The 23,534-nt window shown below is 38.3% G+C and overlaps 1 protein-coding gene across 4 annotated transcripts in view; it reads left to right on the top strand.

The window, feature by feature from the left end:
- Positions 1-23,534, top strand: part of Fer (FER tyrosine kinase) — a 304,379-nt gene that overhangs the window by 48,172 nt on the left and 232,673 nt on the right. For all 4 annotated transcript variants that reach the window (XM_060368266.1, XM_060368267.1, XM_060368264.1 and 1 more), the window contains 3 exons: positions 2,078-2,261; positions 5,048-5,185; positions 5,933-6,052. In XM_060368266.1, coding sequence (XP_060224249.1) covers positions 2,078-2,261; positions 5,048-5,185; positions 5,933-6,052 — 442 coding nt within the window. The remainder of the gene's footprint in view (positions 1-2,077; positions 2,262-5,047; positions 5,186-5,932; positions 6,053-23,534) is intronic.

The following is a 23,534-nucleotide window of genomic DNA, read 5'->3' as shown; positions in this document are numbered from 1 at the left end:
CACAGACATAAAGAAGCTAAGTAACAAGGAGCACTCTACAGAGGTTGCTTAATTCTCACTCAGAAGGGCAAATAGAATAGGCACCTGAAGTGGTTGAAGAGAGGGCACAGTATGGGAGCCTACCATATATGTACTCTGAAAGATTCCACCTGGCAGGGGATCAAAGCAGACACTGAGACTCACAGCCAAACTTTGGGCATTGATGGACCTGAGGGGACAGGAGCTCCACGAGGAGACCAACAGAGCCAACAAATCTGAGCCCAAAGGGGTCCTGCAGAGACTGATGCACCAACCAAGGACCATGTGTGGAGAGGACCTAGGCCCCCTGCTCAGATGTCTCCAATAGGCAGCTCAGTTTCCATGTGGGTCCCATAGTAAGGGGAGCAGGGGTTGTCTCTGACATAGTCTCTGTTACCTGCTCTTTGATCACTTCCTCCTGGCGGAGCAGCCTTGTCAGGCCACAGAGGAAGAGGACATAGGCAGTCCTGATGAAACTTGATAGGGTAGGATCAGATGGTAGAAGAGGAAGTCTCCCCTTTTCTGTGGTCTAGGGGAGGAGAATAGGGAGAAGAAGAGGGAGGGTGGGACTGGAAGGAGATGAGGGAGGCAGCTACAATCAGGATATAAAATGAATAAATTATAAAAAGTAAAAACTTAAAAGGATACATTTTTAATATGGGGCTACAAATATAGCTCAGTGATTAAGAGCACTTGTTGCTGTTCTAGAGGACCAGATCTCAGTTCCTAGCACCATAGGAGATGGTTCAGAACCAGCTTCAGGGGGTCTGACACCCTTTTCTGACATCCACAAGCACCTCCCACACATGGCATGCACACAGACAACACACACTCACACAGACACACACATATACACGCCACACACATACACACATACCACACAGAGACACACAACACACACAGACACCACACACACATACATATACACCACAGACACACACACACAGTAGTATGAGGTCTTTTCCTGGGGATAGGATTCACTTGTAGAACTTCCTTGGAAGAAAGAAAGGAATTAATAAATATCTAATATTACTCTTTAAATTGATACGACATATTTACTCAATTTTTACCAAAAAATCTACGACTTGCTTAAAATTGTATTATTAGGTTTATATATGTTGACAATATATTTTAATGATTATTTTATAAATATATTTTAATGATTTAGATAATAATAAACCACAAAAAGGTTTCTTTTTTTTTTCTTTCCTAGACAGGGTTTCTCTGTGTAGCCCTGGAAGTAGCTCTATAGACCAGGCTGGTCTTGAACTCAGAAATCTACCTGCCTCCACCTCCTGAGTGCTGGGATTAAAGGCATGTCCCACCACCACCTGACCTCAAAAAAGTTTTTAATTCATGCAATAGCATTATCTCCCAGACATCTTCCACATTTTCTGTCTGTGCCTGATTGGCAAGTCTGGATTGTCCTACTTTCGAAGACATTTTTCTCAAATTCCTTGTGCCTTACTTTCTCTCTTTGCCTAGCTCTGCAACCTCGCCCATCCTTTCCAAGTATTCTTTAGCATTCCAGTTTATCATGCTCTTTACTACAGTCTCTTTCAAACATGGCACCCATGCCATCCAGCATGGGAGTGTCCAGTTGGTAATATCCATCATGGCGGAGGCTGTATTTCTGTTCATCTTTGTTATCCTTTTCCATACCCGTGCATCTTTTACGTGTGTTTTCTCCACAAAACCCCATTGGATTACTCACCTCTATTGATATCATGGACTCAGGCTTAAACTTTTAACATTTGCATGCTTTCCTGCTTACGTAGTCTCATTTGAGCAGCTGTTCGATTTTCTATAAGCTCCTTTGAAGAGGAGAAGGATTTTATGTGTGTGCTTATGTGTCCTGATTTTGATTTACCAAGCCCTTGCTGCACAGGAGCCTCTGTGCTGAGGACTGGCCATTAGGACTTGGCACAGCACCCTGCACAGGGCGCAGTCAGCAGCCTGGATTCTTCCCTAAATGTGGGAAAGAACAGACAGCAGCAGAAGTCTGGGCTCCTACAGTGATGGCACAACTTATCTCTGCTGTCTTCAATGTTTTCTTCAGGGAAGGAAACAGAAAAGGCCAAGGAGCGCTATGACAGAGCCACCATGAAGCTCCACATGCTGCATAATCAGTATGTCCTGGCGCTGAAGGGGGCGCAGCTCCATCAGAGTCAGTATTACGACACCACGCTTCCTCTGCTGCTGGACTCTGTGCAAAAGATGCAAGAAGAAATGATAAAAGCACTGTAAGATACATTTCCTGTTTATCATAAAGTCCCTTCAGAATATGATTCAGCATTTCTTCCACAGTTAAACATTTGCCTCAGAGCTTCGTTATTACCCAGACCATGGGGCAGCTCAGATTGTTTTTCTTTTCTGGAGTTTTACTCATGGTGGTCTTTCCGCTGTGCCCATCACCTCGCATGCCTGAAGGCTCGACCTCTGTACGTTGTAGTTGTTACTTACGCTGCTCTTTCATATTTTTAAGTCAAAAAGGGTGGGTGCCCAGTGAATGCCAGCCCAGAGGGTGAGGCAGTTAAACCTCAACTGAAGAAGCTTCAAGAAGAGAACTTTTCAAAAGTTTCTTTCCAGCTTCTTGTTCTTTTCCTATATGAGACTGAATTCACTTATTCATTGAAGTTGTGCCGTGTACGAATGCACACTGCTTGGTGTTTGTGTGTAGGCAGTTTCTCAGACCTTTTCAGGGGTCAACAGTCACTCCAGTTAATAAGCTGCATGCTCAGATATTGTCCTATATTTAGGAGAGTAGAAAATGATGGCCACATTTGATGGGCTTCACTTCCTTTATTTTCCTGTTAAGCATTTATACATCTTTAAATTCAGCTTTCTTTCACTGAAAATGTGTGTGGGGATTTTTTATCGTGATTCGATTTAAATGAATTTGTCCTTAACACTATTTTTCTATAAAAACAAAGCAATTATTTGGGTGTGGTCATGCAGGCCTTTAATCCTAGCACTTGGAGACATTTACAGACACAGATTTTTTGTGACTTTGACAAAGAGGATTTTTAAGTAATGATTTTGATTCATAAGTAGTTATTTTAGAAAACAGAAAATCAAACTCTGCTTTATATTTATGTAGCTATATGCAGAATATGCTTATTTGCCCATATTTGTTTTGAAGCCAGTAATAACCAGTATTTATAAGGCATAACCCTAAAAAGTAGGGGATTTGGTCTATATGACAGAATTCTTTTCCTTTTTCTTTAATTAGACCAAGCTAAAAACCTTGATGAAATTTTTACTCTAGACTGGCGATTAGGAGAAGAAACAGATGTCATGGAAGCTGACCTAAGTAATATATATATATATATATTATATACTATCTATTGATATATTATATAATATTATATAATTATACTATGTATTATATAGTATATTAATATATACTTTATTATTATGTATATATAGTATATAATGTATATTATATTATATAATATATATATCCATATCCCAGGAATAAGAGTAGAGTAGGGCATTTAAAGAGTGTCATACACTAAAAGAGAAACAGTGATGCAGAAGAACTCTGTCTTAAAAAACAAAACAAAAACCAGAAAAGAAACAAAGAAATAAGGGTTGGTCAGAGCTCCGTGTCAAAGAATGCAGTGTTTCTTTAAGAATATTGAGGAATAGAAAGTTATTAATACTGGCTGGCTGGGTCTTTTGGGCATACCGAATACACATTTGAATTGGTAAAGGTGTGTTTGAATTACTGCACATTTACCTAAGCCCTTCTTGCTCCACATATATGAAATAAGGCGATGCATGAACCACTACTCTTTTTTTTTTTTTTTTTTTTCCAATGCAGTTTATTCAGGAACCTTGAACAATCATCTGACCCTGGGGAAAGCCAGCCCACAGCTTAAATAGCCTCTGGGTAGCCAACCCCAGCATGCCACGTGGGCAGATAGGTCCACATACATGGAAGCAAGCCAGATCCTCAGCCTTATCCAAATGTGGAGTTGTTCCTGACAGAGAGCACTCACCATCGGGAAGGTGGAAGGCGGAAACCAGCTCCATCTTTAAGGCGTGGCATTACACAGCTCTCTACAGTTCCCCTTTTTGTTTTAGACGCATCAGGCAAGAGTAGAGGTCTGATCTCTGATACCAGAAATAAATTGGGACTTTGTACTGATGTTCATTTAGGTGTCATCCACCCAAAGAGCATCAGACCCGTCCGATACCTTTTTCTCAGAGGCGGGACCTGGGGCATCAACCCGCTTGCAATCAGACATGCTCTTCTCTGGGTCGAAAGCGGCTGACCCTGAGTGTAGTGCTTAGCCTCGCATCCTGAGCGTAACATTTTAGCTTTTTATGGTAGCCAACCATGCTTGGGGAGACTGTCCTGCTTCAATGGCTGTAAAGGCCTGAATGGTCATGGCTGCATTATGCTGTTGTGAGACTCTAATCTTGCATATATACCACAGGCAAACCAAGGAGACCAACACCAGAAGGCCTGCTAACGCTCCTATGCCCGCCCATTCCTTCAGATGATTCATGGCTGCAGCAATCCATGATGATAATCCTGTGGCTAGTCCTGCGTTCACTCTGGTAGAATTTACTGTGACAATGGCCACTCTCAGCTGCTCCATCGTAGTATCGAATTCTCCAGTCCAATTACCTAAAATATAGCTAGACAATTGTTTAGACAGATTTGCAGCACAGGGAAAATTCTCATGTTATATGCTAATGACTCAAAGTCCAGCATACTTTCATTGACAGCCAAGTTGAGCGATTTGCCATAGGGGTATCAATTTGCTCCTGCACGAGGTCAATCCTCTGATTGAACACCATCAAGCCTCCTTTTAGTTGAGCATTAATTCCTTTTTGTACATCTAAGGCATGAGCTACATTGGCTAAAAGGTTATTCAGGGTCTGAGCAGTCTGCACAGTATGACTCCTGGCTAATGCCTCTTAAAGCTCCATTTTCTATGTTTATTGTTATGAATTCTCTTTGGGTCTTTCTTTCTCTTAATAGAACACTAAAATATATTTTATTTTTGCTTTTCAGAAAAGGTATATTTCATGAATATAGCCAGATAACCAGCCTTGTTACAGAGGAAATAGTGAATGTCCATAAAGAGATTCAAATGTCTGTTGAACAGATAGATCCTAGCACAGAATATAATAACTTCATAGATGTTCACAGGTATGCTATTTTCATTCATTTAAAGCTGTTTTTGAATATATTGCTTTTCATAGTAGAGTATTTAAGAAACTTACAAAGTAAGTGTATTAGAGCAGGGTTTATTTTATATGAATTTATCATTTTTCTAAAAGACATTTATTATGTACAGTGTTCTGCCTGCACATACATCTGCAGGCCAAAAGAGTGAACTGATGGTTGGGAGCCACCATGTGGTTGCTGGAAATCAAACTCAGGACCTCTAGAAGCTCAGCCAGACAGTGCTTTTAACCTCTGGGCCATCTCTCCAGCCCCAAATTTATTGTTTTATTTTTAAAAGACTGTCTTAAACTTGATAGCTAACTTACAAAATTATATATAAGTCTTTTTCAATTGATATGTCATTGTTTAAACCCATATTTAACCTATGAAATTGTGTTTTCTTAACATTTACATAATACATGATATTATGAGATTTTTTTCTTAGGCACTAATTACTTTTCATCACATGAATCTTGTTTTATACTTTGTATCATTGTAACAAGGATAAACTGACTAACGTGTATGTATATTCTACAAAGGAAGAAACCAAGGTGCAGGCTATATGACAAGATCTTTTAATTCCTACATTTTTTTTTCTAAATTATAGAATTATGTTTACTTTGTTAGTGGAAGTTTGAATAATAGTAAATATTTTGCCCTTGATATGCACTGAGATAGATTATGGTAGTATACTAATATTGATTACAATTATTTGGCATACTTTACTAGAACAACAGCTGCAAAAGAACAAGAAATCGAATTTGATACTTCCTTATTAGAAGAAAATGAAAATCTTCAGGCTAATGAGATCATGTGGAATAATTTAACAGCAGACAGTTTGCAAGTAATGTAAGTACTTAGCAAAATCATAACAGTATAAAATGAGTGTTATCATTGCCTTTATAGTTATTGTATTTCATCAGCTTTAAATTCTTCTCTTTTTTTTATAAGCAATAAAAAGTAAGTTTGGTCAAAATAATGTGATTCTTGTGTGTGCATGCTGTGTATTTTGTGTGTATGTTTGTATGTGCTGTATATTGCATATGTGTGATGTATGTGGGACTCTGAGTGTGCTCCTTTCTTGTTGTCCTACTTACTGTCTTGAGGTGGAGTCGCTCATGAGCTGGAAGCTCACTGATGAGGCCAAGCCTGTTGGGGGTGACTTTTGGAAATCACCTGTCTCTGCCTCACAGTGCTGGGAATATAGGAAGTGCTGTCATCAGGGCTTTTCTGTGTGGATGCTTGGGATGGAACTCAGGTCTTCATATACACCACACAACAAGTGCTCTTGCTCTTACACACTGAGACAGATCAGCCCCCAGATGACATATTTTGTTACCACTAATTTAAAAATATGAAATTTGTGTGATGTTGCACAAATTTTTCCACTGGTTGCTGGTCTACTAGAATGATGCTTTATCCTTTTAAATGTTAGACTTTCCTTTTTATTTTATTCTCAATACTTAGTGGCCAGCCACATTTTAGAAATGTGGACACTGAATTTTGGAGGTAGGAGTCATTGATATCACAACATTTAACATAAAATCTTACTTTTGATTACATTTTTATTTGTAAGCAAGGATATATTTTATTATAAGTGATTAAATCAACTTCTTTGCCTTGTTTTTGTATATATACACATTGTGGGAGTTTTGAGGAATCCTAATTTTTTTTATACACTTCAAACATTAAAGGCAATTAAAAGTGATTAAGGCCATATTTAAGTTATCTCATGGTTTTGTTCAGGGATTAGAAACAAACATTTATCGATAAGCATTATAGACATTTATCCTTGTGTTGGAATTAAAGGTGGAAAGTATATTGTGGGCACTAATTTTTAACTCTTTTTTTTATTAATTACACTTTATTCACTTTGTATCCCCCCCATAAACTCCTTCCTCCTCCCCTCCTAATTTCACCTTCCGTCCTCCTTCTTCATGCATGCCCCTCCCCAAGTCCACTGATAGGGGAGGTCCTCTTCTCCTTCCTTCTGACCTTAGTCTATCGGATCACATCAGGAGTGGCTGCATTGTCATCTGTAAGGGGTAAGGCTGCTCCCCCATCAGGGGGAGGTGATCAATGAGCAGGCCTATCAGTTCATGTAGAGGCAGTCCCTGTTCCTATTACTATGGAACCCACTTGGACACTGAACTGCCACGGGCTACATCTGTGCAAGGGTTCTAGGTTATCTCCATGCAAGGTACTTGGTTGGAGTACTAGGTTATCTCCATACAAGGTACTTGGTTGAGTCTCAGGAAAGACCCCTGTGTTCAAATTTTCTGGTTCTGTTGCTCTCCTTGTGGAGTTCCTGTCCTCTCCAGATCTTACTATTTCCCTCTTTCATAAGAATCTTTCATAAGATTCCATGCACTCTGCCCAACAGTTGGCCATAAGTCTCAGCATCTGCTTTGATAGTCTGCAGGGCAGAGCCTTTCAGAGGCCCTCTGTGGCAGGTTCCTAACTTGTTTCCTGTTTTCTTCTTATTTTATTTGCATTTCTTATATCTCTCTCTCCCTTCTCCAGTCCAAACCCTTCCTACCTCAACACCAGGTAGGAGAACACAAACGTTAGTGGGGAGAAGAAGCAGAATTCTAGACTACTACTTCCTGGTTAGGGTTGTCGGGTTCTTTTGGGGCAAGTCCAGTATTTGTTTCAGGGTGTCTCCAACTTCTTGTCACACCCCATCAACAGCAACCAGGAACAGCCAGGGCCAAGCACCAGCAGCCTTCTTTCTAGGAGCCCGCTTTCTCTCTGTGGGCCCTGGGATTTGTTTCCTCTAGAGTCCTCAGATTTAAACTCTCTGCAGCTGGCAAAGAGCCCCTCTTGTAGCCCACATGAAACAAATAGTCTGCTGCTGTGGACCATCTCAATCAGTCCCATATCCTGTGCCTGGGATCAAAACAAAACATGTTTACATCCACAACCACGTGTATTCATTTCCTGTCAGTATTGGGCATGCTATATTATTTTACTTTACTAAATTGTTTCCTCTATTGGGTGAGACAAAAGTCCTCATAAATATAATTAATCTATTATTCAGAAATACTACAGTGGGGTAGGTAATTTATTAGGGGAGAATTACAGGATTTATTCTTAGAAAAGGGGTTGAAATATTTAAAGAGGCCTATATAGAATTGAAGGCACTAACACATGCTCTTCCAGACACCTATTCATGATGAAGCCTCATGAATCAGAGGTCTGATTGCTATTGAGGGAGGTGAAGACACGGTGTCTCCGCATTAGTGAGGAGGTGAGGCATGGTCTCTCTGCATTAGAGAGGTTTTTCTTACAGCATCTTGGAGCTGTCCACAGGTTTTTCATGCCCTCTCCCTGGGTCTCTGTCTTGATTTGGCAATGGATGTTTTTAGTCTTAGCCGTCTGTAAACTATTAGTTTTTATCTGCGCTGATTTTGTCCTCCAAGAGACATTTGACAGCTGGGAGTGTCAGGCAGGAATGCAGCTAAGCATTCTGTCATGTAAAGGACAGACTCTTAGAAAAAGGGTCCTCTGGGAACAATTTCAGTATTGTTGAGGTTGAGAAACACCCCTGAGTGACGTTGAATGTTTACTGCACATGATGATTGGCAGAACTCACTGGGTGGCATGGCATCCCATTTCTTAATTCATGTGCTCCATGTTAAATGTTAAAGAAATAGCGTCAGTTGTTCCTGAGGGTTGGTTGTCACTACTGTCTCCGAAGTAACTTATTTACTCAACATAGCTTTTTATGGGGTATGGAAAGTTATATGATTAATGTTGTCAAGGAGTCAGTATTAAAATTGATCATTTGTTTTAATGACTAGCCAATGAAATGAAAATATAGGTCCTGGAATATAATGTGGTAGTATTAAAAACAGCTACCTGTTAGAGCTTGTGAGCAGAGATCTTGTGGCAAATAATTTCTTTTATTGTTTTTCAGAGTATAATGAGACTAGAATCAGTTACATCAACAAATCATTATTTGTTATTTTGATGATGAAGCAATGACGCTCCCCATACTCCATAAATTATCGATAATAAATTTGTGATAATGTAGCATATATAATTGCTTAAATCTTTATTAAGTAGAAATTTATCTACATTTCATTGAACAGTATCTATTCAGGATACGAGTTAAAGACAAATGCACATGTGTCTGTGTGTTTGTGCATATACGTTTGTGTATTTTCAGTGCTAAGGGTCAAATCGAGGCTTGTGCATGGTAGGCAAGAATTCTACCACTATCCTAATTTACTTTGTTTAGTTGTGACAAGTACTGTGACTGGAAGCAGCTTGAGGAGGAGAGTTTGTTTGGCTCACAAATACAGGTTATGATCTATTACTGAGGAGCTCGAAGGCAGTCCTGCTCACTGTTTCACAGAGCAGTGCCTCCAACCAGGGTGGTAAGAAGCAGTTGTTGGTGGCAAAGTAAAGATTGGAAATTATTTTCAAATAATGTGAACATTCACGTCTCCGTCCACGAAGTAACTGCCTACTGTCAGCAGTATGATTTAGACATTTATGGCCTTTGGTGATATTTTCTGATCTTTAGTGAAGTCTTCTTAGCATACTAAAATTTACCGATACTAGATAGTAAAGTTCTACAAAATTGTGTAAAACATCTTGTGATCTAAAATGAGACCCAAACCCAAGGCTTTGTTTTCCAGTAAATTTTAAAGAGAAATTAGAATCAGAACATGTTTAACTTTTATGATGGAATATAAGTACGTTGTTGTCACCAAGTTATAGTAATTCACTATGTAGAAAAATAATTCTTTCGGATCTTGTAGAATCCAAGTTAGCAATGTATTTATAGAATTTGAGTGTCAAATCTATTTTGCTCCCCGTTTTTATACAGCCCATAAACCGAGAATGATATTAACATTTTAAAATGTCGAAACTATCGAAAGCATTATCTTTTGGGGCATCTAACAATCATGTGAAACTTGAACATCAGACTGTACAGACGAAGTTTTATTGGGGTACAACGGCGTTTACAGCAGCAGAGCCAGGTAGTTGTGTTGGGACAGCAAGTGCAGTGGCTGTCTGCTGCTTGGCACCATACATATCACAGTACCATTTTGAGTGCCACACACTTTCCTGTACTGCAGCATTTCATTTATTTCTGTTATCAGTTCATGTCTCTTGTGTCAAAATAAGAAGAGAAAATGGATTCCAATTGACTGACTTTGAGTGTTTTGTTATAAGTTATACTGTGGACTATTTTGTTTATGACTTAGGCGGCAGAATATTAAGTTAGGTCTGCAGTTGAACACAACTAAATTTTTGTCAGCTGTATTCAGATTAGTGGCTTGAGAGCTTTGAGGAAATGTGAAAGAATTTAGAAGGCAGATGTTAGGAAGTCAGTTTGAGGAAAACTGTTTAAAAGAAATAGTTGGATTTGTTGGGTGGAAGTAGACTACATTGAGTTGTTTGAATATATCCAACAGTAGCTTATAACTGCTTGGTTAATTAGGAACCGTCTTGTGACACCAGCATAATAAAGTAGACAGAGAAAAGTCCAGGAGGCCCCAGCCCTACAAAAGCACTATAGGCAACTGGGGGAAACTGGGAAGGCGAGGAACGAGCATCAGTTTTTTGTCCAGGACTAAGTGGGCAGCCCTGGAAAATGCACATACAAGTAACATTATGTGGACTAAGCAGCTTATAATTCAGAACATATATGTAAATACATATATTCACATTAAGCACGCACTCCACCACCTAGTCCAGCTGAACAATGTTTAAGGATTTACTTGTGTGAAAAGATACACAGCTCCAAAGTGCCTGTTGTGGACTATGTATGTTCTAAAACATACATATCAATATTCTTTTACCACTAGTTAGCACCATTTTAATTTTACAAGCACTCTTGGACACAATTTCCCCAAAAGTATAAATGACCGATCAAATTATTTTTATTCTTTGATTTCTTGTATTAAATTTCCAATACTATTATTTTAATTGTGACTTTGTATTCTTCTCTTATTCAAAAAGAAAAAAGGGTTGACTTGGCTTAGATAACATTTTCTGATATCTTTAAAATGTAGTTGCAGCATCATAGGATTTTTTAAAATTTTATTTTATTTTTAATTATACTTTATTTACTTTGTATCCCCCCTCTAGTTCCCTTCCTCCTCTTCTCCCAAACCCTCCCTTCCTCCCCTTTCTCCACACATGCCCCTCCCCATGTCCACTTTTAGGGGAGGGTTTCTTTTTCTTCCTTCTGATTCTAGTCTGTGAGGTCTCATCAGCAGTGGCTGCATTGTCTTCCTCTGTGGCCTGGTAATTCTGCTCCCCCGTCAGGGGAAGGTGATCAAAGAGCAGGCCAATCAGTTCATGTCAGAAGCAGTCTCTGTTCCCATTACTGTGGAACCCACTTAGACACTGAACTGCCATGGGCTACATCTGCGCAGGGGTTCTAGGTTATCTCCATGCATGGTACTTGGTTGGAGTATGAGTCTCAGGAAAGACCCCTGTGTTCAATTTTTTTTTGGTTCTGTTATTCTCCTTGTGGACCTCCTGTCCTCTCCAGATCTTACTATTTCCCACTTCTTTCATAAGATTCCCTGTACTCTGCCCAAAGTTTGACCATAAGTATCTGCTTTGATAGTCTGCAGGGCAGAGTCGTTCAGAGGTCCTCTGTGTCAGGCTCCTAACTTGGTTCCTGTTTCCTTCTTCTTCTGGTGTCCATCTTCTTTGTCTTTTGGGATGGGGATTGAGCATTTTAGCCAGAGTCCTCCCTCTAGATTAGTTTCTTTAGGAGTACAGGTTTTAGTAGGTTTATCCTATATTACATGTCTATATGAGTGAGTATATACCGTGTACATCTTTCTGCTTCTGGAATAGTTCACTCAGGATGATCTTTTCCAGTTCCCACCATTTACCTGCAAATTTCATGATTTCCTTGTTTTTCATTGCTGAGTAATATTTCATTGTGTAGATATACCACAATTTCTGTATCCATTCTTTAGTTGAGGGGCATCTGGGTTGTTTCCAGCTTCTGGCTATTACAAATAAAGCTGCTATAAACATGGTTGAGCAAATGTCCTTATTGTGAACTTGAGCCTCTATTGGGTATATGGCTAGGAGTAGTGTAGCTGGATCTTGAGGAAGCGCTATTCCTAGTTGTCTGAGAAAGCACCAGATTGATTTCCAGAGTGGTTGGACAAGTTTACATTCCCACCAGCAGTAGAGGAGGGTTCCCCTTTCTCCACAACCTCTCCAGCATGTATTGTCACTTGAGTTTTTCATCTTGGCCATTCTGATGGGTGTAAGGTGAAATCTTAGGGTCATTTTGATTTGCATTTCCCTGATGGCTAATGACGTTGAACATTTCTTGAAGTGTTTCTCTGCCATTCGATATTCCTCTATCAAGAATTCTCTGTTTAGCTCTGTTCCCCATTTTTAATTTGAATTATTTGATTTGTTGCTTTTCAACTTCTTTAGTTTTTCATATATACTGGATATTAGCTCTCTGTCAAATAAAGGGTTGGTGAATATTCTTTCCCAATCTGTACGCATTCGTTTTGTTTTGATGACAGTGTCCTTTGCGTTACAGAAGCTTTTCAGTTTCATGAGGTCCCATTTATTGATTGTTGTTCTTAGAGCCTGTGCTGTTGGTGTTCTGTTCAGGAAGTTGTCTCCTGTACCAATGAGTTCTAGGGTCTTCTCACTTTTTCTTCTAACCGATTTAATGTGTCTGGTTTTATGTTGAGGTCTTTGATCCACTTGGAGTTTAATTTTGTACAGGGTGATAAGTATGGATCTGTTTGCATTTTTCTACAAGTAGACATCCAGTTGGACCAGCACCTTTTGTTGAAGATGCTATCTTTTTTCCATTGTATGGTGTTGGCATCTTTGTCAAAGATCAGGTGTCCATAAGTGTGTGGGTTTATTTCTGGGTCTTCTATTCGGTTCCATTGATCCACCATTCTGTTTCTATGCCAGTACCATGCAGTTTTTATTACTGTTCTTGTGTAGTACAGCTTGAGATCAGGGATGGAGATACCTCCAGAAGAATTTTAATTGTAGAGGATTGTTTTAGCAATTCTGGGTTTCTTGTTATTCCATATGAAGTTGAGAATTTTTCTTTCCAGGTCTGTAAAGAATTGTGTTTGTAATTTGATGGGAATTGCATTGAATCTGTAGATTGCTTTTGGTAAGATGGCCATTTTTACTATGTTAATCCTGCCAAGCCATGAGCATGGTAGATCTTTCCATCTTCTGATATCTTCTTCTAATTCTTTCTTCAGAGGCATCATAGAATTTTATGGAGGACTTTTGATAACATGGCACAAATCTTCTATATTTATTTTTCTTTGTGTTTATAGTATAATTACATTTCTCTGTCCATCGAAACCAAATCCCTGGGTTCAAACCCATGCATAATTTGGAAAAAAATGCAATCAATGCATGCAAATGTTAAAATTTTTGTGATCTTACAAAAGCATATGCATGAACATCATAACTTTTCTTTTTGTAAACATCTGTATTACTACCTTCCAAGAATAATTCACACAACATTTTATGTATCTTTTCAGAATATAAAAAAGAGCATATATGCATTATTATTCAGGTCAGGTCCCACTCTGATTATCCTAATCCTGTGTTCTAAGTATGTGGTTTCTTCAGCAGTAGAGGCCCACTCTTAACCCATGAAAAGCAACCAAGGAGTACTGTATTGTTTGAGGAGTCACTTGTGCTGACCAACCACGAGAAAGGAGGGATTTTTTTTCCTGCCAGATAGTGGGGTTTTTGCCAGTCCATGGCCCTTGTCACCAGATCATTGTCAACCCAAGTGGTTTAACTAATTTTAAGATTAAAGTATGTGTGTACATACTTATATGCATTGTGTAATTTTAGGTGAATATAAAACAATATTGATTCTTTGAGACTTTTATCAAACAACCTTGGTGTTATTTGTCCCTCAACCTTCTCTTTCTGTATTGACTTCCCTCACTTCTTCCCAGTTGGAATCCCCTCCTTGCTATGTCTTGTTATTCTCCTCCCTTCCCCCCACCAGTGGTCCCTTTATAATTTACTGGTGTCTATGGTTACTTCACACTGTATACTCACATCTGAGGATTTGGAGCTAGGAACTGCAGATGTGAGAGAACATGTGCTGTTTGTCTTTCCTGGTTATGTCACTCACTACAACCTTTCCTAGACCCTGTCTGTATGCAAATTTCTTTTTTTCTTTATAGCTGAATAATAGTCCATATAGTGTGTGTGTGTGTGTGTGTGTGTGTGTGTGTGTATCACATTTGCATTATCCATTTGTTGGTTGGCTGAAGGACATTTAGGTTGTTTTCATTTCCTGGATTTTGTGAGTGCAGCAGCAGTGAACACCGCTGAGCAAGTATCTGTGGAGAATGATCTTGAGTCCTTTGGGCATATGCCAAGGAGTGGTTTAGTTGGGTCATGCAGTTGCTTCATTTTTAGCTTTTTGATGCTTTGTACAAATTTGCATCCCACCAAAAGTGAATGAGGGTTCCTCTTTCTCCATATCCTACCAGCATTTGTTGTCAGTCGTTTTGTTGTTCTTACCTGTTCTTATTGGGGTGAGATGAAGTCTCAGTTCTTTAATTCCCATTTCCCTAATTGCTATGGGTGATAAATGATTTTTAGCGATTTCTTAGCCACTTTTTTCTTTTATTGATAACTCTCTGTTTAGAACTCTAGCCCATTTTTTAAATTGGGTCATTTGTTTCCTTACCTTTGAGTTCTTTGTGTATTATGGATATTAATCCTCTGCCCGATGTATAGCTGGAAAATATTCCTCTCTTTAGCTATATAGAGGATTTTTAGTTTCAAGGGGTCCACTCATTGGTCAGTTGTTGGCATTAATTTCTTGGTTAATGTAGTCTTGTTCTGAAAGTCCTTTCTTATACCTGTGTCTTGTGGACACTGCCATATTTACTTCTAGCAATTTTATTTTTCAGGTTTCAAGTTTAGATCTTTGATCCACTTGACCCTAATTTTTGTGCAGGGTGAGAGATATGGCTCTAATTTTATTCTGCTACACATGGACATCCAGTTTTTCCAGGACCTTTTGTTGAACATGCTGTGTTTTCTTCAGGATATGATTTTTGCCTTTTTCTCAATTATCAGAGGGTTAATTACAAGTACTCATTTTTCCTTTTTCTATTTTATTCCATTGGTTTACATGCCTATATTTATGTCATTGCCATGTTGTTTTTATTATTGTAGCACTATAATATATCTTAAAATCTAGAAAAGAAGTCCTTCCATTGTTCTTTTTACTTAGTATTGCTTTGGTATCCTGGATCTTTTCTCTTTCCACATGAATTTTAGGATTTCTTTTTTCTATTTCTGTGAAGAATGTTATGGGTATTTTGATTAGGAAATTGCTTTTGGTAGGGTACTCATTTTCACAAAACAAATTATAGTGATCCATGAGCATAGGATGCCCTTCCATTTTCTAGTGTTTTTTCAATATTTGACTTAAGCAGTTTGACCTTTTTATCATGGAGGTATTTCATCTCCTTGTCCACATTTATTCCAAGATGTTTTGGCTGTTGATGCTTCTGTAAGTGGAAATGTTCCCATGATCTCTTAGTGAGTTTGTTTTTGCTATATAGAAAGGCTACTGATTTTTGTGTTTTGTTTTGTACTCTGCCACTTTGCTGAAATTGATGATTATTTTTAGAAATTTTCTGGTGCAGTTTGTTTTTTAATCTCTTAAGTATTATATCATCTGCAAATTGGGATAATGTATTTTTTTTATTCCTTTAATTTCCTTCTCCCCAGCAAGTGCTTCAAGTGCTACATTGAAAGAGAGTGGGGTAATGGGCTTCCCTGTTCCAATTCTGATTCTAATGAGATTGCTTTGAGTTTTGCCCAATTTAGGATGATGTTAGTTGTTGATTTGTCAAATATAGCTTTTATTATGTTGAAGTATGTTCTCTTTAGTCCTACTCTCTCTAGGACTTTTGTCATGAAAGTTTGATGGGTTTTGTCAAAGGCAAACTTTGACAAACTATAGCCATCTGATTTATATGAAGTCAAGTGAGTCTTTCTTGTATCTATTGAGATGATCATGTGATTTTTATAAGATTTATTTTATTGACTTAAGTATGTTGAACCAACCCTGAATTTCCAGGATAAAGTTAACCTGATCACAGTGGATGCTCTTCTTGACACATGCTTGTATTTAATTTGCAAGTATTTTATTGAATTTTGCATCTGTGTTAATCACAGGTATCAGTCAGCCTGTAGTTTTGCTTTTTTGTCGTTTGTTTTTCTGGTTTGGGTATTAGAGGAATGCTGCCATCATAGAGCCAGTTTGGGACTGCTCCTTCTGTTTCTTCTGTTTTGAAGACTTAAAGAAGGGCTGGTTGCAGTTCTTTGAAAGCCTGGTAGAATTCTGCTGGGAATTCATCTAGGTGTAGTCTTTCTGTAGAAGGTTTGTATTACGGTTTCAGTCCCCTTTGTCTGTTGTCCTTGGTCTATTGTTGGTTGTTGGTGTCTTTGTTGGTGTCTTCTTGGCTTAGCTTTCGTAGTTTGGAGAAATTAAATTCACCCATTTTGTTAGATTTTTCAAATGAATAGATTACAGGTTTTTTAAAGCATTATAATATTCTGAATCCCCTTGGTGTTTGTTGTAATGTTTCTCTGTTCATTTCTGATTCTGTTAATATGGGTCTTCTCTGTCTCTCTGTCTCTGTTTCTTTCTGTCTCTCTCTGTCTCTCTCTCTCTCTGTCTCTGTCTCTGTCTCTCTCTCTCTCTCTCTCTCTCTCTGTCTCTTGGTTAGTTGGGCCAACAGTTGATGTGGATCTCGTTTATCTCATCTCCTTAAAGACCCAGAATGTAGAATCATTGATTCTTTGTATTCTTTTTTCTTGTTTTTATTTTATTAAGTTCTGCTTTGATTTCTTACAGTTTCTTACTGGTCACTGGGCTTGGATTTGGTTTGTACTTGATTTTCCAAATCCTGTCTTTTGCATCATTAAATCATTCATTTGTGTTCTTTCATATTTCTTAATATAGGCACTTAGGGATACAGACTTCTCTCTTAGGTCTGCTTTTAATGTATTCCAGAGGTGTTTTGTTTTGTTCTGTTTTTATTTTCATTTAGTTTTAGGAATCTTTTTGTTTTTCCTTTGATCCGTTCTTCATTCAGTAATGAGTTGCTTAATCCTCATGAGTTTATACACTTACTAGAGATTTGTTTGATATTGATTTTGTTTTATTGGATAATGGTCAGATGTGATACATAGAATTATTTCAGATTTTCTGTGTTTATTAAGGTTTGCTTTGTGCTCTGGTGTGGCTCTATTATGGAGAAGCTTGTACATGCTGCTGAGTAGAATGTATGTTCTTGGGTGTTTGGGTGGAATAGTATATAGGTATCTGCTAGGTTTGTTTGATTTAAGATGTCATTTAATTCTGAAGTTTTTCCTTTTTGTTGTTCAGATCACACATTTAGGGGAGAAAATAAGGTGTTGAGTTTTCTGTTATTGGGTTTGTGTTAATCTTAATTTAATTTCATTAGTATGATTTTAAATGAAACTGTGTGTCAAAGCTTGTGCATATATGTTTAGTATTGTCATACTTTCCTGACTAATTGATCTCTTGATTAGAATGAAGTGCCCTTCTTTGTCTCTTCTGATTAGTTATAAAGTCTATTTTGTCAGATATTAGAGTGGCAATGCAAGTTTGCTTCTTGGTTTCATTTGTCTGAAGTACTTTTTTCCATCTTTTCACTTTAAGGTGGTGCCTGTTTTTAAAGAGTAGATGACTTATAATATTAATGTGGTATTGCTGATTGTAAATGGTAGCCATAGTATGAAGTATCCTGTAGAAGTGTAATTTTATTGCTTTGTTTTATGACCTAAAATATGAGCTATTTTGGAAAACTTCTATGTAGAAAATGCTCCATATGCTAATGGAAAGAATGTATATTCTGTAACGGTTGGATGAAATATTCTACACGTGTTTGTTCAGTTCATTTAATACATCATATAACTGTTTTTGTTTGTTTGTTTTGGTTTCAATGAGCTATCTGTTGGTGAAAATGTGACATCAAAGGATACATCCTATTATTGCATTGAATCCCAGCTTTTCCTTTATGTTCTTTATGTAGTGTTTGTTTGCTTTATAAAATTGAATGCCCAGATTTTTCTTGTATATATATTTATAATTTCTGTATTTTCCTGTAGATTATTTCCTTTATAAATATGTATTGATATTCTTTGTCTCTTCTGATCAGTTTGGGTTTAGAGTTATTTTTTGTTGTATATGAGTGTAGCTGTTTTTTTGCTGAGGAGTCTATGTGCTTGCCATATCATTTTCTTTTCTTTTTTTTTCTGTTTTGGTTTTTCAAGACATTATTTCTCGGTATAGTCCTGACTTTCCTGGAACTCACTCTGAAGACCAGGCTGGCCTCGAACTCACAGAGATGCCTGCCTCTGCTTCCCGAGTGCTGGGAATAAAGGTGTGTACCACCACCACCAGGCTCCATAACTTTTTCTAAAGTCTCACTTTCAGTCTGTATATATCTTTGATGATAGGGTGAGTTTCTTAATGCAACCAACTTGTGGTTCTTGCTTTATAATCCAGTTAGCCCCTCTCCTGTTTTTAATGGAAGAACTGGGACTATTTATAGTCAGGATTATTACTGAAAGGTAATTACTAGTTCCTGTCATCTTTGGACTTTCTTCTTGGTTGTTTGGAATAGTCCATGTTCACTAATTTTTACATTATGAATCTTTTCTATGGCTTACTGAATTATGTTGGATACTGTATTATATGCTGATTTACTGGTGTTGAATTCTTATGTTTATCTTAGAAAGTCCTTTCTTTTTTCTCCTCAGATCTGTGGATTCTAGATAGAGTTATCTTGGTTGGCAGTTATTTTCTTTCAGGGTTTGAAATTCTTCATTCCATGTGCTCCTGCCTGGCTTTTAGAATTTCCACTGAGAATCTACTGTTGTACTAATGGGTTTGTGACTATAAATTACTGGGTGCTTCTCTTTTGTAACTTTCAATACTCTTGCTTTGTTGTTTTCCTTGGCAACTGACCTCTGGTTTGTTCAGGAGAGGTTCTTTTCTGGTCATGTCTCCTTGAGGTTCTAAATGACTCCTGTATGGAGATGTTCATGTTTGAAGATTGGGAAATTTTTCTGACATTGGTTCACTGAATAGGTTTTCTATTTTTTTATTAGTTTTTGAAAATCTCATGTATGTAGTCATTGTATCTTGATCCTACCGGTCCCTCACCCTCCTTTTAACTTCCTCTGGGAACCCATTACGCTATCGCTGTTATTTACTCTGTTTTAGTGGCTCTCGGAGGCTTTTGTCTTAATGATGCCCCATGTATTTTGTATGTCCTATTTCTAATTATTATTTTTATTATTGTTCATGTGTGATCTGTGGGTCTGGGCATTTGTGTGCCACAGCATGTATAAGGTTAGAACCAAGCTTTATGAAGTCTGTCTTTATGTAATTGTTTGGTATAGATTCTAGAGGTCAGATTCAGGTCCTCAGATACCTTTACCTTCTGAGTCATCTTGCTGTCCCCTTTTGTTTATTTTACTTTTCTCTTTTTTTATTTTTTGAATATAGTAATATATCTCTAAGCCTAAGTAGTCCTTCACTATGTAACTCAGTTTATAGATGAAGGTTTAAACTGAGATTTTTGTTTCATTGAGCTTTTAGTTTTCAGTATTACTGTTTTGTTCTTTTTCAGAATCTCATGATTGAATTGCTCTTTCATATCCTATATTATATTCCTTAATTCAGTCCGCTGTATATTTGTATCCTCTTTAAATTCATTCATCATTTTTAAAATCAGTCTCTTGCATTCTTTGTCTAGCGTATCGTTCATTTAGATTTTTTGGAGTTATCTACTAGGAAATTACAGACTTTTTGGAGGATTCATGTTGACTGATTTTTCATGCTACTTGTGTTTATGTGATTAAATTTATGCCTCTGTAGGGATGTATAAATGTAAAAATGTCTTTCTTATGCTTTTAATGTTTTATTAGCATATATTATAATATTGATGATTTATTAGCATGTATTTTAATATTGATAATAGTTCATGTATGTATATACTGTGGCAGAGAGAGGCACATAGAGAGGGCACACTGATAAGTTCTTCACTTATCAGCAGTTTGTGTTCTGAAAGGGTGTGGAAACCATCCATGTGAAATCCATGTGAAATGATGCTGTTTCTCTGGTTATTTTTCTCTGTTGTTCCTACGTGGTCACTGTCTAGGAACAGGACTCTAGGCTCCCTCTGGTTGTGCCATCTTGGAGCTAGATTGCCAACAGGGAGTTGCGTAATCTTTATCTATAGTATCTGGAAAGATTTGGCTGGGATCAGGTCATGAGTACAGTAATGTGCAGTCTTTCCCAGCTGGGATGGTGTGTAGCTCAGCAACAAAGCACTCTGCAAAAGTCTTTGAGGTGCTGGCCTCAATCCCTGGTGGTGTCGAGAGTGGAGAAAACAAGGCACAGTGACTGTATGGGTTCAAATCAGATATACAGTATATGAACCAAGAAAGAACAACAACTTCAGTACCAATGAGAGTGGACAAGAAAGGGGCTAAAACAGTACAGATTTAAAATGTTAAAAATGAATCAAGTAAGGAAGTGGAAGAAGAAAGATTTGTGGAAAATGGAAGCCATGTCAAAGAGAAGGAAAACCAATTAAAGATAAATAAAATTAGATAAGAGCAAAAAAACACTGAACAGAATGAAGGTGTTTGAGAAGGCCTCGTCAACGGCCTTGGGTTGGAGCGGCTTCTAGATCATCTGCTAACTGGAGATGAGTGGGCGTGGGTGGGGCTGGCACAGCAGGCTTGCTGGAGGGCGTCGAAGGCCAGCAGGTTGTCTGTGCACACTCACCCCACAGCTTACCGCGTCTGTACCACAGCCCCTGTCATCTGCAGAATTGTGTATCAGAGGGCAGGGTAAATGTCCACCTGCAGTCTATTTCTGGATGCCTGAAGGAGGGGGAGGAGCAAAGTCCACTGATTTCTATCCTGAGTAGGTTGATGCTGGGGATGGGGAGAGAATGGGGGTGGAGCCAGCACCTTTCTGCCTTGGTGTCAGCACTCAGACATGACCAGGCTGAAGCACATGCAGTTGTTTCTTTTGAGGGCAGGACACCTGACTGAAGTTCCCTCTAAGGTTCTCACTCTCTGTTGTTAAAGCCTCTTGTTAGGTTTGTGACAGAATCTCTCTCCCCATTTTACAACTGCAACTTGTCCCTGCCACAGTGGCAGAGTGGCCCCAGGAACCCTGACTCGTGATTGCCTGATTGCCAGTGTTCTGATGTGGTTGTTTGGTTCCTAAGGATAGGAGCCTTCTCCAGGTGGCACCTCGTTGCCACATGCTGAGAAATGGTGTGCTATGCAGGGGACTTGGCTTTCTTTTCTAATGCTGTCTTGTCATGCAGGTGTCATTTTGAGATGTTTTAAAACCTTGTGGGAAATGTGGGTTTGCCCTCTGTTAGGGCTGCATTTCCCACCACCTTGCTTGTAAGGCATTGGGTCCTCCTGACTCCCTCTGTTGGGCAGCTCTGAGCTGGGGAATGCTTGCACTTTGAGCTCCCTTCTTCATGCTGCTTGCTTTTCCTGCCTTCCCGTGACTCCTGGAGTGTTTCTATTCTTGAAATAGGAGTTCTTCTTTGCTGCCCAGATGTTGTTCATGTAGTCATATGAGGGTTCTTCCACAGTTTGACCCCACAGCTACTTTTCTACTTTAAATAAATATATATATATATATATATATATATATATATATATAAAATTTCCTTTTTTCTAAGAAATATTCTGCAGTAAGAGGGCTTTTGCTTTTAACTTGAACTGCAATTAATTTTATCTCTTTTACCTTAAATTCAACTAAATTTTTACAGAAAGAGTAATTAAATGGTTTTTTATTTTGTATCCTTTGGACTTTGTATTGTTACTAGAGGGGGTCTTGGTTGTCCTATGGCATGAAGTCTGGGTTCTTTGTGCCTTGAACAGTGAATTGGAAAGACATGGTGGAGTAGCATAGCTTTATTAAAGTGAGACTGAGAGCACGGAGCACACTGCGCACAGTAGGAGATAGCCAAGTGAGCATGCCACTCAAGAGTCTGAGTTTGCTTTAAGAGTTCTGTTAGCTACCTCTCCACATGGGTGGCCCAAGACCATCTGCATAGCAGGTATTACCTTATGGTTCATCAGTCATGAAGTAGCAGTGAAAATAATGTTATGGTTGGGGTCACCACAACAGGAGGAGCTGTATCAAAGGGTTGCAGCATTGGGAAGGCTGAGAACCACTGCTCAACAAGGGAATGTCTGACCCTGAATTACCCACAGGAGTGCAGGAGGCTATTGTTGTACTTCTGGCAAGGGCAGACATGTCTTTTCAAGAGGTGTTACTCACTGTTTCTGGTTCTTCCTATTCACACTGCCCTCAGCATTTTGCTCTGAAGGTCTGAAGATAAGTTTTAATATGATATAAGGGTATCTGTGTGTTTATTATATAAATATTCATATTAAGGAATGAATCCATTTTATATAGACATATTATTTAGCCCGTGAATACCTGTTAATTTTGTGTATTAAATTCTTTGATTCTAAATCAGAGGATATGTCTAACTCAGTATGTGTGCATGTAGAAGTAGTTCATCGTCAATTCAAACTGCTAAATTACTGAGTCTCACTTTCTTTTCTATAAATAAATGTAATAATATTTATTATAGAAGACTGATATAAAGACAGAATAAGGTATACATGGAAAATATACTGATTACCACTTACAGTACCAAAATGCAGCTAATGTATGATATATGTAATACATTCCTTCAGCGTTCTCTAAAAACAATGCTAATGAAGCAGTTCTTTTCAGTTCCAGAATTGCAGATGAGAAAATAGATGGTGTGAGCTGAAGAATTTTCTGAGTTATAGATAAATGGGCAAAGCCAGAATGCAGCTATGTGTTTATCTGCAAACAGAAAGTGTGATCTTTTCACAAAAGCATACTTTCCCTAGGACATGATAAATGCTCATCACTTTAGTCCTTTTTATCTTTCCTGACTTTTTGCTTAACTTCCCCCCCCCCCCGCCCCATTTTAAGAAATAAGACTGCATGGTGTGTTGTTGCATGCCTTTAATCCTCAAGAGGCAGGCAGGTCTCCAAGTGAGTTCAAGGACACCCAGGTCTACACAGAGAAACCCTTTCTCCAAAGAAATAAGGCTATGGACATACACTTTCCAGGAGTACTAGCTTCCCTGCCCAAGCTTACAGCCTCATTCATGGCCGTGTTCTTCACACCTACTTCACTGACCCTTACACCACACACAGTTATGTCTACTTTCCTGCATACTCACT

This window comes from Meriones unguiculatus, chromosome 15 (assembly GCF_030254825.1).
Source record: "Meriones unguiculatus strain TT.TT164.6M chromosome 15, Bangor_MerUng_6.1, whole genome shotgun sequence".
In the NCBI taxonomy this organism is placed as follows: Eukaryota; Metazoa; Chordata; class Mammalia; order Rodentia; family Muridae; genus Meriones; species Meriones unguiculatus.
This window is presented reverse-complemented; position numbering and strand designations above follow the sequence as displayed.